We start from the raw sequence: 13,787 nt of genomic DNA on the forward strand, positions 1-13,787 counted from the left end.
CCCCCTCACTGCTCCTTTTCCAGTCGTAGAACAGATGTTACGACTGGGCACACATCTCAGCTCTCTCCCCTCGTATGTAAACATACACTTTTTCATTCGATTTTATTTCAAAGAATATTTATTTTCGGTGCTTTCCGGTATCAATGACACTCGTTATTGTTATTCCTTATTTTTCAGTCCATCTTTGATTTCTTTTATCTTGTCAGGAGTTCTGCTCCGGTTATGGTGTGTGTTACAGTGCACCTAGGGGAAGTGTTTTGAATGGAATGGATTATATTCCATGGGGATACCCTGGACATCCTGCTTCGTTCGACGGTGGATCCCTACGTGAAGAAATTTCGGGGGGGAAAGATTGAGAGGGGGTAGAAGATTCTAATTTTTAAGTTCATCGTACCGAGAAAATTTTTCTATGAATGGTTTTTTTTTATTCGATTTATTGGTATTTGGAAATATGGTATTATGATCATTGTTCAATGAATGTTTTTATTTAGGTTTATATTTTGTTGAATGGAAGCAATTTACACAGTATTCACACGAAGAGACTCGTGTTCTGTTTATCAAACGACGAAATCTAGAAGAGATTATGACTTTTGGAGTGAAAAAAACTTTTGTTCTCATCCATCCACAGAAAACTTTCTGAATTGAATTAGTGCGTAACGTCTGCACTAGATGGACGAGATAGCGCCACTCGTCACTCTAACGTTATTTCAGGGAACTAGTGGCACCTGAGAGGAGCAGTATTACGTTTTACAATCCACCGCGGTTCTCCACATTCGCCATCTTGTCTTGATGCATTACTAAAAACTATGTGGGTCTGAATAATTCGACAGTTTGACGTTTAATGTGAGTAATTACTGTTGTATTCTCATGAAAGGTATCAGAAGCGTGAATATTACAAGAGAGAGTGGATTTCAAAGGTCCTGTCAAGCTTCAATACGAGTCGGAGTCCTCGGTCACGTGACAAATGTCACGGAGAGTTTGGCCGTTAGGAATTTTGCGACTGTTTTGTGTAATGTCAATTCCCTTTAATCCTTAACTGGATGAATGACAAGTTTGTGGAAGTAGTTTGCGATGGGCACACGGACTAAATTCAGAATTGAGGAATAAATGGGGAGGTCGATTTGTCTATTGTTGTCAACATTAACTCAGCATGGACTAGCTGGATCGCATTGTTAGGGACCTAGTGATCGTGGGAGTCTATTGCAACATTCGTATTTGCTTCTGGAATCTTTTATTCTGGTATTTGTTTACCCGAGACAAATAATTATTACTATTCTGCTGAAGTTTGTTATGCAGCTGTTCGTCTTTGCACTGTTGTCATTTTTGGCATTTTGCGAATTATTGGAGGTAAAGACGTTAGACTATATAATTTTGTGGTTCAACTATCGCTTGAGAAATAATGAAAAAGAAGGATCATCATTGTTAGAGTCAATTGAGAGACAAAATTCAGAATTGGAGAACGAGTGAAAGGCAATTTGGTTGCATGAAATGAATGATTTTTTTCTCCATCTGTTGAACTTTAATATACAGTGATTGTTATTATTAAAGTGAATATGTATAAATTTCCCTTATTGGGAACTCTGAATTGTAGGCGTATATTTACTCATTCAATTCTATGAAACAGTATTTGTGAGTCATGAGCAAACTCAGCTTCACATTTCTCTGTGCTCAAGTCTTTCATTCTGACCTTCACTCACACAAGAAAAATCATATTTTCTTTACCTGTCAGCATTTATTAACCAGTTGGCCGTGTTTATTTCATCATTATTAGATTCATTGGAATTATTAAAAGCGGTGATGTATTCAATAGAATATAATTTCGTCTGCTAGGCATTTGTTCCACCTGATTCCTTGCAAAGCAGCAGAAATCTATTCAAGTGAATTTTGTAATCGTTATTGAATTCGGTAAAAATTAAATGACTTTGGTATTTCCTTACAAAGTAGGGAGGTGGTAAATGGAGATAAGCCACTTTCGGCTATTGACCAGTTTTTGATGTATATCTTGGGATTTAACGAAGATAGCAAAATTTTTATTATAACCCTTTTCACGGAGCGAATGGAGTAGTACATCAAAGGTAATTAAAAAAATTTCGCTCTCCTTTAGATTGGGGAACATTGTTCAAAATCTGGACAGAGATAACACAACTTATCTCGGCTTACCACTTCACTATCGATTTATCCATTCTATTCTATCATCATTGTGAATTTTCTCAGATAAGTAAAACTGGCAACGTGTTTCAGAAAATGCAATCGTGCCTGTGATCAAGTTTAACGTAAAGTCCAGGTGAAAAGTCGTGTCCTAAAAACTTTCTGAAGAATCACAAAGAAAACCTTTAAAAATGGATCTCGATGTTCCAAAATTTTCCTCGCAAGAGGATGAGATTCAGTATTGGATGGAAATTGCCCAACAGATGTACCAACGGTAATTAACAATGGACCTCAAATATTTCGAATCAATTACCCCTCGCTTAATTGAGAATCATTTAACAAATCAATGTATTGACATTTTATAGGAAGGAGGACCTAGAGCATGAGTTGGAGGAATTTCAAGAGAATTCACAGATGCTGGAGAAGGAGTTGGAGACATCATTAGAGCAATCTGAGAAGAGTAATAGGGAGTTGCGGCAGAGAAATGCGAGGTTAGCCACTGAGATAGAGCAGTTGAGGACACGACTGGACCAGCAAACGGTGGATTGTGCAAGTTTCCAAACGAAAGTCTCTGAACTCGAGACTCAACATGAGCAACTTGTCAAGTATATACGGGAATTAGAACAGAAAAATGATGATTTGGAGAGAGCTCACAGGTAAATATCCCCCTACTTTGTCGATATTTATTATGTTAACCACTTTAGTCTAATCATCATTCTATTTACAGAATAAATATGGCAACAGAAGAGGCAATCGAAGCCAAATTCAATTCAGCTATTGAAAAGAATGCACTTCTGGAGTCTGAACTAGATGAAAAAGAAAGCCTAAAGATCATTGTTCAACGATTGATGGACGAAAACAGAGGTGAGTAATATATCTGATTGACGTAACACCTCTCATTTGATTTCATTGAATTCTTTTTACTAATTCGTTGTTGAGTATCCCATTTTCATCCTCATTTGATTATTATTATAGAGAATCATTAAGTGACTTTAATATCCACACTAATACAGTAACAATCAATTTCAGGTCAATAAATATTTACAAATAAACATAAAATTCCATTATTTATTCACAACAATGGAATGTTCGTCCAGAATACTCATACAAAAAGTAATTTGGATGGCTCTTATTACTAGATAATAATTTTATTGAGATCTAATGACGTGTTAATAGAACCGCTCGTTTTGCTTCGACAGATCTCAAACAAGAGTTCAACGTGTTGAAACGACATATAGCTGACAACGACAAATCAGCAGACAAAGTACGGAGTCTGGTAGACAGTAACAAGTTGCACGTCGAGCGAGAGACGATCCTGCCGCATACTGAGCAGAATATAACGAGCACAGGGCACACGCCGTCACCCTTGAAAAGTAAGATGAATAATGTTTTACGTACAACGAAACGTTTCTTCTCACGTCCTAAGAGGTCGTTCCGCGTGTTGCTCCCAGGGAGTACAGTCAAATGAACAGTGAAATGTTCAGGGCTACGCAAGACTTTTACGAGGGCTACTTCTATCATTGATGAAGCAAGCTCATCAACTGACTATCGGTTTATAAATCAATTCCATCCCTGTAATTTAGCTTTTGATATAGATTTTCTCGAATTCGTTGGGAAATTGGTGTTTTTTGTACTATTTTTTGTTACTTATGAATAAAGGTTTTCTTTAATCTTATTGCTTTGTTGCATAGTCTTTTTTATTTCATTTTTTCATTGAAAAAAATTATTTATTTATTAAATGTTATTGAAACCGGTTGAGCTGACATTTTTAAATATATAATTTATAGAATTTATATATTTTTATAAAAATAAATATATAAATATATTTTTTTCCCTTCATGCCAGTTGAAAACGTCGTCATCAACAACAACATGAACATGCCAATGGCCCCATCAACGAGAATATTAGCGATGAACATGATTGGTGATCTCATGCGAAAAGTCGGGGTGAGTACACTTTCACTTCAGAAGCATGTCTCTGTATTTTTCATCTATTGTGAACTACATCCCAAGTATAGGAACAATTTCGCAACATACCAGCTCCCAGCTCTATCCAATTGTTGTTTTATAGTTTTGGTATTGTTCACGATTAACTCATTTTTAACACAATGATTTATTACAAACAATGGAATCCTTTGATTTTTCGACACATTCGATGGTTTATGGTAAAAAGTCGGGGAATTCTTGTACATAATTATTGGTTTCTATGAATGGAAAAGCTCGAGTGCTCCAGTATGGATGTGACTGCAGCTATTTCCTTTTGAAATATCAGTAATTGTAGATCAGAGGAGGATTATAAAGTTTTATAAATGTTAAGCGGGGAGATCACTCACCTGAAATGATAACCATATATTCAGATTTAATTTTATAGGTATTAAGTGGGCCTGAATAAAAATTCACCGAATTAATGTCACATCAGTATATAAATCCAAATTATTTAGAGAAGACATTTCTTTAGCAGAATAATTATATAATAGTTAGAGGAATAACGATGTTACGTTGGCATTTTGCCAAATTTAATTGTTTCGAGATGATGATGATCAATATTAAACATTGTATGTATCAAAAAATAAAGAACTCCATAGTGGATTCTCATTAGGTAGTTATCAAGTATACTAAATTATTCCGTAATGAAAAAAGTTTTATGATTTTGCATTGCAAATTAGTGTGATGTAGCTGGTGTTTTGGTAGATTAACAGGTGGGTCTGCATGGAGTGTAAGAAGGTCAAATGTTCATGCCTCAATGGTAATAAAGAGGAAACCATCGAAGCGGTACAGCCGGTTCAATGTATTGATCATCAACCCAAGCTGACCAAGTGCTGAGAGACTTTATGTAGACACTGGTTGCACCCTACTTAAACACCCAGGTCCTTGTTTTTTTATTTTTTTATTTGTTCCTGCATCAAATTTACAGTACTAACTGTCCACTGCTTCAATCTCTCAGTATGACACCATCACTCATCTCGATTGATTAATGTTTTTCAAATTTCTGAAGCGTCCACATAACACCATTGAGCAACTATCACTAGTATCATGATTTTTGGCATAACAGCAGGCTAAATTTCCATCTATTGTTTTGTTCTATGAAGGCTCTGGAGAATAAGCTCAACACTTGCAGGAATTCGTCACGTGAGGATCAAGCTATGAGGGATTTATACAGGTAACCATAGAAATGGTCATTGTAACTTTACATGTTTTGCACTTGGATGCCTCGTGAAAGGCTGAAGAATCCTCGATATGCCAATCATGCTAGTACCTGTAACTATTTTTACGCTACTGTTTGTATGTACTCTTCGATACTTGCAAGATAATTCTTCAAAATCCATTGGGATTTATTCATGCATTTTTGCATTATGTATACAGCATAATCTCATTTGGATAATACTCATTAGAGGTGCTGAGTATAAACATGTGCACTGTTAGAAAAAATAATGAAATTTTATAGACAGATTTGACAGTGATTTAAGAAGAGCTTTCGATGTAGAGAGAAAAAACTTGACGATCGGAATTTTACTAGAAAAACAAAAAAAAAAATATTTACGATTTTCAAAGAATTCTAAACTGAAATTTTCGGTTCCTATTGATTTGCGGACTCGAGATGTGATGAAAATTGCAAACATGATCCAGATAATTTCAGACATAATTTTTTAACAGTGTATCGTGACTCGTTAGGTTGCATTTTCGAGGAAAATTACTATATTTTTTGTATGTTCAGTTGTTTAACAACATGTAATAAAAATTTGATGGGAAAATCTAGGAATTTGGTTGAAAAATTCTGTTTAATGGTTTAATTCTGTGTAAATTCTGTTTGTCTTTAACATATTCTCGTAAAAAAAACTTTAAAAAATCGTATTCTAGAACTTTTACACAACGGAATAACATAATTTATAATAACTAACATTGAAAGACAAATACCATATTTAACAGAATTTTATAACAATTACACTAGATTTTCTGTCAAATTTTTGTCAACGTAAATAATAATTTTATTCATTACTAAATAATTTATCAACTGATATTTAGTTTAGTGCGTAAACAACCATTACACCAATAATTTTATGTAAAAATAACAAATTGTTATTTAAATCTCTTCGTATGTTTTGTATAAAGTAGCACTGCGCAAATTTTGCATGCTTCATATTTTATCTTTAATTTCAAAGAAAGAACAACAATCACTTTTTCACACGGAGCATGTGGTCTGATGTATGTGGCATTATTAATTTGCCGATTGACAGGAAAATTTTTTATACTTGTGTGATGTTGGTCATTGATATTTTTCTCGTCTTCCTGTTCTAGTATTCGATTTGCTTCTTCATTCCAGTATAAAAGAAAATGTTTTTAACTTTGTTCAAACCAGGACTAGACGGCAAGTGCGCGGCCTGACTTCAGGAAACAACAACCACATTCGATTATGAAGTGATAACATTGATAACCAGTATGCACCAATACCGTGATGAAATTAAGTGATTTATTGAGAAAAATTTTCAGGAGCTACTCACTTGGCATAGTAAAGTTTCTGCAATAAAAAATAATTCTTTCTAAATGTGCAATTTTAATGAATTTTGCACGTATGAAATAATTTCAGTGATTAACGTAGTGTTTTTTCTAAGAAATTTTATTTGTGTTTTGTGCCATTTATGTTAAATTTTCCACAACTTCAGTTATTTTTCGAATAGTGTTTTCTAGAAAAAAGTCAATGGATTTTGACTTTTCTATAGAGATTCTTGGGCACAAATTTTCTAAGTTTTTTCAGCTGTTTTTCTTATTTGTTTCTCATAATAAAATTCAAGAAGAAAAACTCGGAAAATTTACGTAGACAGAATTGGGATAGAATTACTCGAAGAAAACACTACGTTTTTCATTTGATTTTTTTCACACGTCTCTTTCATGTCATAAATAGTTGGTAGATTAGGCTGAAAAGTATTTCACTAAAAGAACAATCGAATTCACATTATTATGGAGTTTGAGTGAAATCAGCGAATTGTACATATAGTTATATACAATAGTATAAATAATATATTACAGAATCTCAGCTGAAGAAAATGACCAGTTCTCTTTTAGCTACCAATTACCAGTGTTGATAGGGATTTTTTTCACGCAGTATAGGAAAGAGAGTGGACTCCTCTCAGAGTAGATCTCTAAAAATTGCAAAATGAATAAGCTAATTAACAAACGAAATTAAAAATTCTGGTCTAATATTAATTTCGCCAATGTCAGAAAATGTTAACCGTATTTATATTTGTTGAATGTATACAATGTTTAACTTACTGAAGTGGCGTTTAGACTGAGACTTGCTCGTTCAGGAGGCATCGCATGATTGAATGTCTTTTATTTCTCTTCAATCTCATAGTTTATAGATGTAATAAATTATATTGCCGGAAATCTCAAATGCTCCTTTGAGATAATATGACTAATTAATGCAATATCATGGTGTGCTGTACTTTCATTCGCAAATACATAATAGGATTTATTCAATTAATTACACCCTCTATTTTTTCCTGAATTTATTCTAAAATTGTGAACTTGAATTTCATTAGAATTTGGTAAACTCTCTTTTGTAGCGTTTGACAAGAATCAACATATACTTCAGTTAACCCAAGTGATTTATTTTTTATAAATTGTACTGACTATTGATTCATCGAATTGTAAAGATCAATTGTTCACCCATTTCAAACTGTAAACTTGAATAAAAGTAGATGGAAAAATTACTACTGGGCTTATTATTTCTAGGAGGAAAAGATAAAAGCGCAATTTACATTCAGCAAATTTATTTATGAAACTTTTTTTCACACAATGGATTATGAAATATCGAAATATAATCTACATAATTTATTAAAAGTGGATGCGGTCGAAATTCGTGGATATATTGTATTGAAGTTTAAATTTTCGGTATTTCTGAATGATTATTTTCTTATTGCCTACGACACCGCTGGGATATGCGCATGTCTTTCAATACAATTATGATGATTTTAATGACAGTAGATAGCTATATTCATCGTTGATATAAAACAAGCCAACACAGATCTACATTTGGTAGTAAAATTCCAATTAATGATGAGACTGAAGTTAACATTAAAATATTTTGTTACGAAGGATAAGGTCACAGAGCGTCACCAACTGGTGAATTTTTACATAAATCGAGGCCTAAAATTGGAATGAGAAAATATATAAAAAATAATATGAATTCATGAATCACGATGAATTGCCATTATCCTTACGTTAAGAATAAAGGGTATGCATATGATGATGAAAGATAATGCTATTTAAGCGCGCTCTCCACGAATTCGCCGAGCCAGCTGAATATCCTTGGGCATAATGGTGACACGTTTGGCATGAATTGCACACAAGTTGGTATCTTCGAATAGACCAACAAGGTAAGCTTCGGAGGCTTCCTGAAGTGCACCAATGGCTGCACTCTGGAAACGTAAATCTGTCTTGAAATCCTGTGCAATTTCACGAACCAATCGTTGGAATGGCAATTTTCTAATGAGCAACTCGGTCGATTTCTGGTATCTCCTGATCTCACGAAGTGCTACTGTACCAGGCCTATAAACAAAAATTGGAAGTGGAATAATAGAACATTGGACAGGAGATGTGTAATGAGAAACATGGCATATGTCAATAAAAAATTCGGACTCCATTATGTGTAATATCTACAGATAGATGAACAAAGATATGCTTTGGGAATTTTCATCGTCAATATCTTGATATGAAGTGAGGGCGAAGAAAGGGGGAACGCCCAAAAGTCGATAAAAATTATTAAAGGACTAATACAATTGAATAAAAAAGCCAACCTGTAACGATGAGGCTTCTTGACACCACCAGTGGATGGTGCACTCTTACGTGCAGCTTTTGTAGCCAACTGCTTACGAGGAGCCTTTCCTCCAGTTGATTTACGAGCTGTTTGCTTGGTACGTGCCATTTTTCAGAACCTAGAACACAAACACGCGATAAAAACACATGAACATCGTTACTTCCAAGCAGGAGGCATCAACACTTCGTTGAATATTTTCATCACAATTCAGAATTCATAAATCCCCGTCCGACTTCAAATGATAATTCACCAGATAACCAGTAAGGAATATTAAAATTTACAATAAAATCGATAATGCTAATCACCCCGAGACCCAGTTGTTGTCATACCTATATTACTAGAATCACTTGTACGAGAAATATAACACCCGAATTGAGTCACTTTACTTCTCGATGAAAAATAAGTGGGGAAACTTGGAGTTGCGCAATAACCAAGTCTTCCTGCACTGAATCGGTGAACAATAGAAAAACCATTACTTTATTTTCCGTCCCCCTTCGCCACGTATTTTCGGCTACATCCCCAGGAATCACTCCATAACACCATCAATTAGATAACCACAAATAATCCAGGAATCACCACTACTCAACAATCAGATAAATATCCAGCTCACATGTCCATTAGAAAGATAATATTGACGTATTTAATGGGTCGTGAGACACAGTTCCCTCCAAACGTCAATTACAAGATGGTGGCAACGGCAATACATCCATGGAGCAGGCCATAGCCAATAGATTTTCCATGGATTTTCCACATAAATCAATCACTATCACCGAACGAAACACCACTACTCGACACTCAACCCTAAAAATCAAAGAGTAACAGCAATTTTAATGGCAATACTCACTTTGTGAGGATAAATTCCTGATTAAATGTCAGAATCGAGACCGAGTTTCCTTGTACTTCGATGGCAGTGGACGCTCTTCCAAACAGGCAGACACAAGTCCTCACGGGGCACTCGGCAACCACCACCTCTCCCTTCCCTCCCTCCCTCGAAGCAATTGAATTGTGAGAAGCACGTAAGCCCGCGGGCTCTACCTCCACCAATCACTGTGCACGTATTGTCCACTACTCGTACAACGATGTTGACGATTGGTGGGGACAAGGAGCCCGCTAACTTTACGTCAATCTCTATCTAGAGCCTGCACCGGACAATTGGAGTAAAACTCCTGCAACGTTGTTGCTGTTGTAATTGTTACGTGGATTTCTCGATTTGGATCTATCCCCCCCCTCCCCTACTTATGCAGTTTTTACCCTTACGCTAGCCATCATCACCGTACGTGCCCAGCTGGTTGAGAAGAGGGGGTCAAAATGGGTACTTCATTTGTTTTGTGACTCATTGCAACGGAAATGAAATTTTTTTTTGGGAAGAGAATGACTAATTCTTGGTGGAATGCCATTGAATATTTAGCCCAGTCCCCTGTGTGTCAAGCTATCATCTGCTGCATTCTTTAAATTAGTCGCCCCTCACAATTTTATCCTGATACAGGATTGGCATGCATTAATTATACCGAGGAACAAATCTAATTGCAAGAGCTGACGCTTTCTCCGAGGAATTTTCTTTAATCTTCATCGGAATTCTGTTGAATGATTCTTGGAGAAGATTGCGCAATTTTTATACCGTTCTTTTGTAAATATAAGGTAGAAGAGAAATTCGTGAATGTTAGTTGTCCACAGCTTTATTGACTCTAATTTTATTTGGGTTTTGATCGATAGTTTCCATCAAGTTTATTCTCCTAGCACTATCAAATGCTATATTTTTTAGAAACTATAATTGTAGCCTTTGTAATGGCAGCAAATCGATCCACCGATGAAGGAGAAAAACTATTCGACCTCACTGATAATCTCCATTATGATTAATATTAACTCGTGAATAAATCCCACCAGAATAATAAATTATAAGAAGAAATCCGCTTTATGGACGTTCTCAGTTGAGATCCTCTTTATGTTCAATAGAAATTCCATACAGTTCCTCAGAGAAAGTACCAGGGGTTTTGATTGAATTTCTTTACCGATCTATTATTTTGCTACGCAAAAAGTTTCGTTGCTTTCCTCAAAATGGCTCTCGTTCCCATAATGGTGGAATATCTCCTCAACGATGACTCACCAATGAAAACAATATATAGATATCTGTCAAGATTTTTATTGCGGTTATCACTGAGTCATTATATAATATACATTCCCTATTGATACTCGGTTACACATAATCCTGGTTTATTATATGTCTACGCAAGTATGAGTGCTCTGATAAAGTGAAATTTCACAGGTAGTTATCAATTTTCATTGCAAAGAAACCCAAACTCTACGAAATTGAAAATCAATCGATTGTTGTAGATTATACACTGTTAGTTCCTAGTTAATAGAATTAAAAAAAGACTATATAATATTTCGAATGATACGTTATGTTTATATGTCAATTAGTCTACCTCTAGTTCTCTTTGTCTAATAAAATTACGTAATATTAAGATTATTCTACTTGTACATCAGAACAGTTTCCGAATGAATATTTTCAGTTTTCATTCTGCGATAACTTTATGTGCTAACAAAAGACGTCACAATGCAAGGACATGTAAATTAAATTTTTAAAGTCAAATAGTGAAATTCGTGGAGAATTTGAAACACCAGTTTATTTATTCTCCATATAATGTGATATATTCAGGGCGGGACTTGCACTGCGACGAGACGAAACCAAATGACGATTATTCAACACAATTATTACATCCCACAGGATCATCTGCGATTTCATAAACAGTATCAAATTAATTCTGTTTATGCGATGCCCAGAGTATTTGTTTGCATTGAATTATCATGAAGAAGTGCCTCTGATATTATTAATGATTTTCTTCACCTAGTTTTGATATTTTCTGCAGGATGTGCCGATCTTAAGTGTTTGGCAGTGACGATTATGCTTATTCAAAGTTATAAATTGAATGATAAACGGAAGAAAATAAAAATTTGAAGGTAACTCACGAAGTATTTCGAAAGAATGACAATAAAAACGAAATAATGATGAAAATAAATTTATCGAAACGATGACATGAGAATTCACCGAACCAGTTCGGCTCAGAGTTCGATGAGGAGTTTAAGCTCTTTCACCACGGATTCTACGAGCCAGTTGAATGTCCTTGGGCATAATGGTGACACGTTTGGCGTGGATTGCACACAAGTTTGTGTCCTCGAAAAGACCAACCAAGTAGGCTTCGGAGGCTTCCTGAAGGGCACCAATAGCCGCACTTTGGAAACGCAAGTCGGTTTTGAAATCCTGAGCGATCTCACGAACCAAACGTTGAAATGGGAGCTTCCTGATGAGCAACTCAGTCGATTTCTGGTATCTCCTGATCTCACGAAGGGCTACAGTACCAGGCCTGAATAAAAAAAAAAATATTCCATGGTTTATTTTTCTTACATACGTGATTCAGCTCAATGACTGAAATTGGTTGATATTTTTTTCTGCATGCAATTTCATTTCATTTCATTATTAACGAGTAAATCGAAAATCAAGCTATTGAAGATCAAAATCAAGGGAATATAAAGATGAAGAATAAATAAAGAAAATAAAAAAGATTCTGGAACAACTATCACATTTGATTGAGTTCCAGAAGGAGTTGACAATTTTTTTTAGTATTACCTGTAACGATGAGGCTTCTTTACACCTCCCGTTGAGGGGGCACTCTTACGTGCAGCTTTAGTAGCCAACTGCTTCCTGGGAGCCTTTCCTCCCGTCGATTTTCTAGCTGTCTGCTTGGTACGAGCCATTTCTGAAAAAAACAACCAACAATAATCACTAATTCACTTGTACTGATGAATTCCAGCCCCGTCATTATTACTGAGAACATTTCGTCATTGTTGTTCTCCGAAACAAAGTCCACCGACAGATTAAAAAAATGGGGTTAATGGCTCGAAATTTCGCGGTGAAGAATTCTATTAATTAAGACGAACTGAATTTTTATCTAATATATGAAGGATTCAACGAAATTCAACGGTAAATTGTTAATCTCGAGAGTCAGAGCCATGTGGAAAATTGGGAAATAGCGTCTGAAGGGACGGTGTACAATTTCCCTCCAAAAGCAAGTAAATGCACAAAATGGCGGACAACGTATTTGTTCAGTTTTCAATGCGTGAGAGACGCTATCAACAAAAAACCATTATTGTCAGAAATACCGAGTATATCACTAGTGTTTTTCCATAAAAATACGCGTCGCGATCGCGATATTGATAAAATAAGGTTTATATAGAACAATGAGTTGTTTTACCTGATTAAATGTGCTGCTGAAAATATAAATTTCACTGTTACACAAAAGAGAACGAATCGTCTACTGTAGAGCGGGGTAAAAGCAGCTTGTTGTAGAGTTTGCAGTCCGGATGGAACTGAAAGCGTACAATATATGTTGTGAAGAGAGGGGGGTGCCGTTACTGCGCATGCGTCCAGCTGATGAACATCGTTGAGGAAAACCTACCGTAAACGCAAACGTACCGTGACGACTCGTTCATTAATGTTAAGAGTAGGGGACGTGCATGTAAAGGGGGGTTAACAGAGTGGGGGAAGAAAACTGGCCAGGCAGAGCATAGGTTCATCGAACGTTGGCCAAGTTCATGTCAATTTTGACGACGATATTTGTAGACAAATATTGGGGGGTTTGATTGCGAGCTCCATTTTACCCCAGGTCAACGAACAGGCGATAGCATTTTTCTTTATTTCAAAGCGTTAGTTGGATTTTTTTGGAATGGTTGGAAAGCATTCAGGTGTATTTACTGGGAAAATAATTACAGTAAAGTTTTCAACATCGAATAAAAAGCACAACCAATTAAATCGCATGAAGGTCAACCTT

At 35.6% G+C, this 13,787-nt stretch overlaps 3 protein-coding genes across 8 annotated transcripts; 1 reads left to right on the top strand and 2 right to left on the bottom strand.

Annotated features, from left to right (window-relative positions):
- Positions 1 to 54: 54 nt before the first annotated feature.
- LOC135164825 (nuclear distribution protein nudE-like 1) lies at positions 55 to 7,855 on the top strand. 5 transcript variants are annotated; one of them, XR_010299395.1, is made up of 9 exons: positions 55 to 72; positions 2,242 to 2,422; positions 2,514 to 2,804; positions 2,876 to 3,012; positions 3,348 to 3,521; positions 3,994 to 4,094; positions 4,839 to 5,014; positions 5,237 to 5,307; positions 6,505 to 6,573. XR_010299395.1 is itself a non-coding variant. In XM_064125522.1 (8 exons), exons 2-8 carry the CDS (start codon positions 2,340 to 2,342, stop codon positions 6,560 to 6,562), a joined length of 915 nt encoding a protein of 304 aa, XP_063981592.1. In that variant the 5' UTR covers positions 429 to 843; positions 2,242 to 2,339; the 3' UTR covers positions 6,563 to 7,855. The 5 variants fall into 5 exon arrangements, 2 of the variants coding, with proteins under 2 accessions (XP_063981592.1, XP_063981593.1); XR_010299393.1 differs by lacking the exon at positions 55 to 72 and adding an exon at positions 425 to 843; XR_010299394.1 differs by lacking the exon at positions 55 to 72 and adding an exon at positions 899 to 1,347.
- Positions 7,856 to 7,898: 43 nt separating this feature from the next.
- Positions 7,899 to 9,963, bottom strand: LOC135164829 (histone H3.3A). Of its 2 annotated transcripts, none has more exons than XM_064125530.1 (3): positions 9,806 to 9,963; positions 8,942 to 9,079; positions 7,899 to 8,693 (listed from the first exon to the last, which is right to left on the bottom strand). In XM_064125530.1, exons 2-3 carry the CDS (start codon positions 9,067 to 9,069, stop codon positions 8,411 to 8,413), a joined length of 411 nt encoding a protein of 136 aa, XP_063981600.1. In that variant the 5' UTR covers positions 9,070 to 9,079; positions 9,806 to 9,963; the 3' UTR covers positions 7,899 to 8,410. The 2 variants fall into 2 exon arrangements, with proteins under 2 accessions (XP_063981600.1, XP_063981601.1); XM_064125531.1 differs by lacking the exon at positions 9,806 to 9,963 and adding an exon at positions 9,291 to 9,695.
- Positions 9,964 to 11,085: 1,122 nt separating this feature from the next.
- LOC135164830 (histone H3.3A) lies at positions 11,086 to 13,364 on the bottom strand. The gene is made up of 3 exons (XM_064125532.1): positions 13,212 to 13,364; positions 12,587 to 12,716; positions 11,086 to 12,323 (listed from the first exon to the last, which is right to left on the bottom strand). Exons 2-3 carry the CDS (start codon positions 12,712 to 12,714, stop codon positions 12,041 to 12,043), a joined length of 411 nt encoding a protein of 136 aa, XP_063981602.1. The 5' UTR covers positions 12,715 to 12,716; positions 13,212 to 13,364; the 3' UTR covers positions 11,086 to 12,040.
- Positions 13,365 to 13,787: the final 423 nt, after the last annotated feature.

Source organism: Diachasmimorpha longicaudata, chromosome 7, assembly GCF_034640455.1.
Source record: "Diachasmimorpha longicaudata isolate KC_UGA_2023 chromosome 7, iyDiaLong2, whole genome shotgun sequence".
NCBI classification, from domain to species: domain Eukaryota; kingdom Metazoa; phylum Arthropoda; class Insecta; order Hymenoptera; family Braconidae; genus Diachasmimorpha; species Diachasmimorpha longicaudata.

Excerpts from the sequence above, each read along its gene's own strand:
- LOC135164825 (XM_064125522.1), top strand. The coding sequence starts at position 2,340 with ATGGATCTCGATGTTCCAAAATTTTCCTCGCAAGAGGATGAGATTCAG. Across the intron at positions 2,805-2,875 it reads GATTTGGAGAGAGCTCACAG|AATAAATATGGCAACAGAAG; the intron begins GTAAATATCCCC and ends TTCTATTTACAG. Across the intron at positions 4,095-5,236 it reads ATCTCATGCGAAAAGTCGGG|GCTCTGGAGAATAAGCTCAA; the intron begins GTGAGTACACTT and ends TGTTCTATGAAG.
- LOC135164829 (XM_064125530.1), bottom strand. The coding sequence starts at position 9,069 with ATGGCACGTACCAAGCAAACAGCTCGTAAATCAACTGGAGGAAAGGCT. Across the intron at positions 8,694-8,941 it reads AAGAAGCCTCATCGTTACAG|GCCTGGTACAGTAGCACTTC; the intron begins GTTGGCTTTTTT and ends TTTTGTTTATAG.
- LOC135164830 (XM_064125532.1), bottom strand. The coding sequence starts at position 12,714 with ATGGCTCGTACCAAGCAGACAGCTAGAAAATCGACGGGAGGAAAGGCT. Across the intron at positions 12,324-12,586 it reads AAGAAGCCTCATCGTTACAG|GCCTGGTACTGTAGCCCTTC; the intron begins GTAATACTAAAA and ends TTTTTTATTCAG.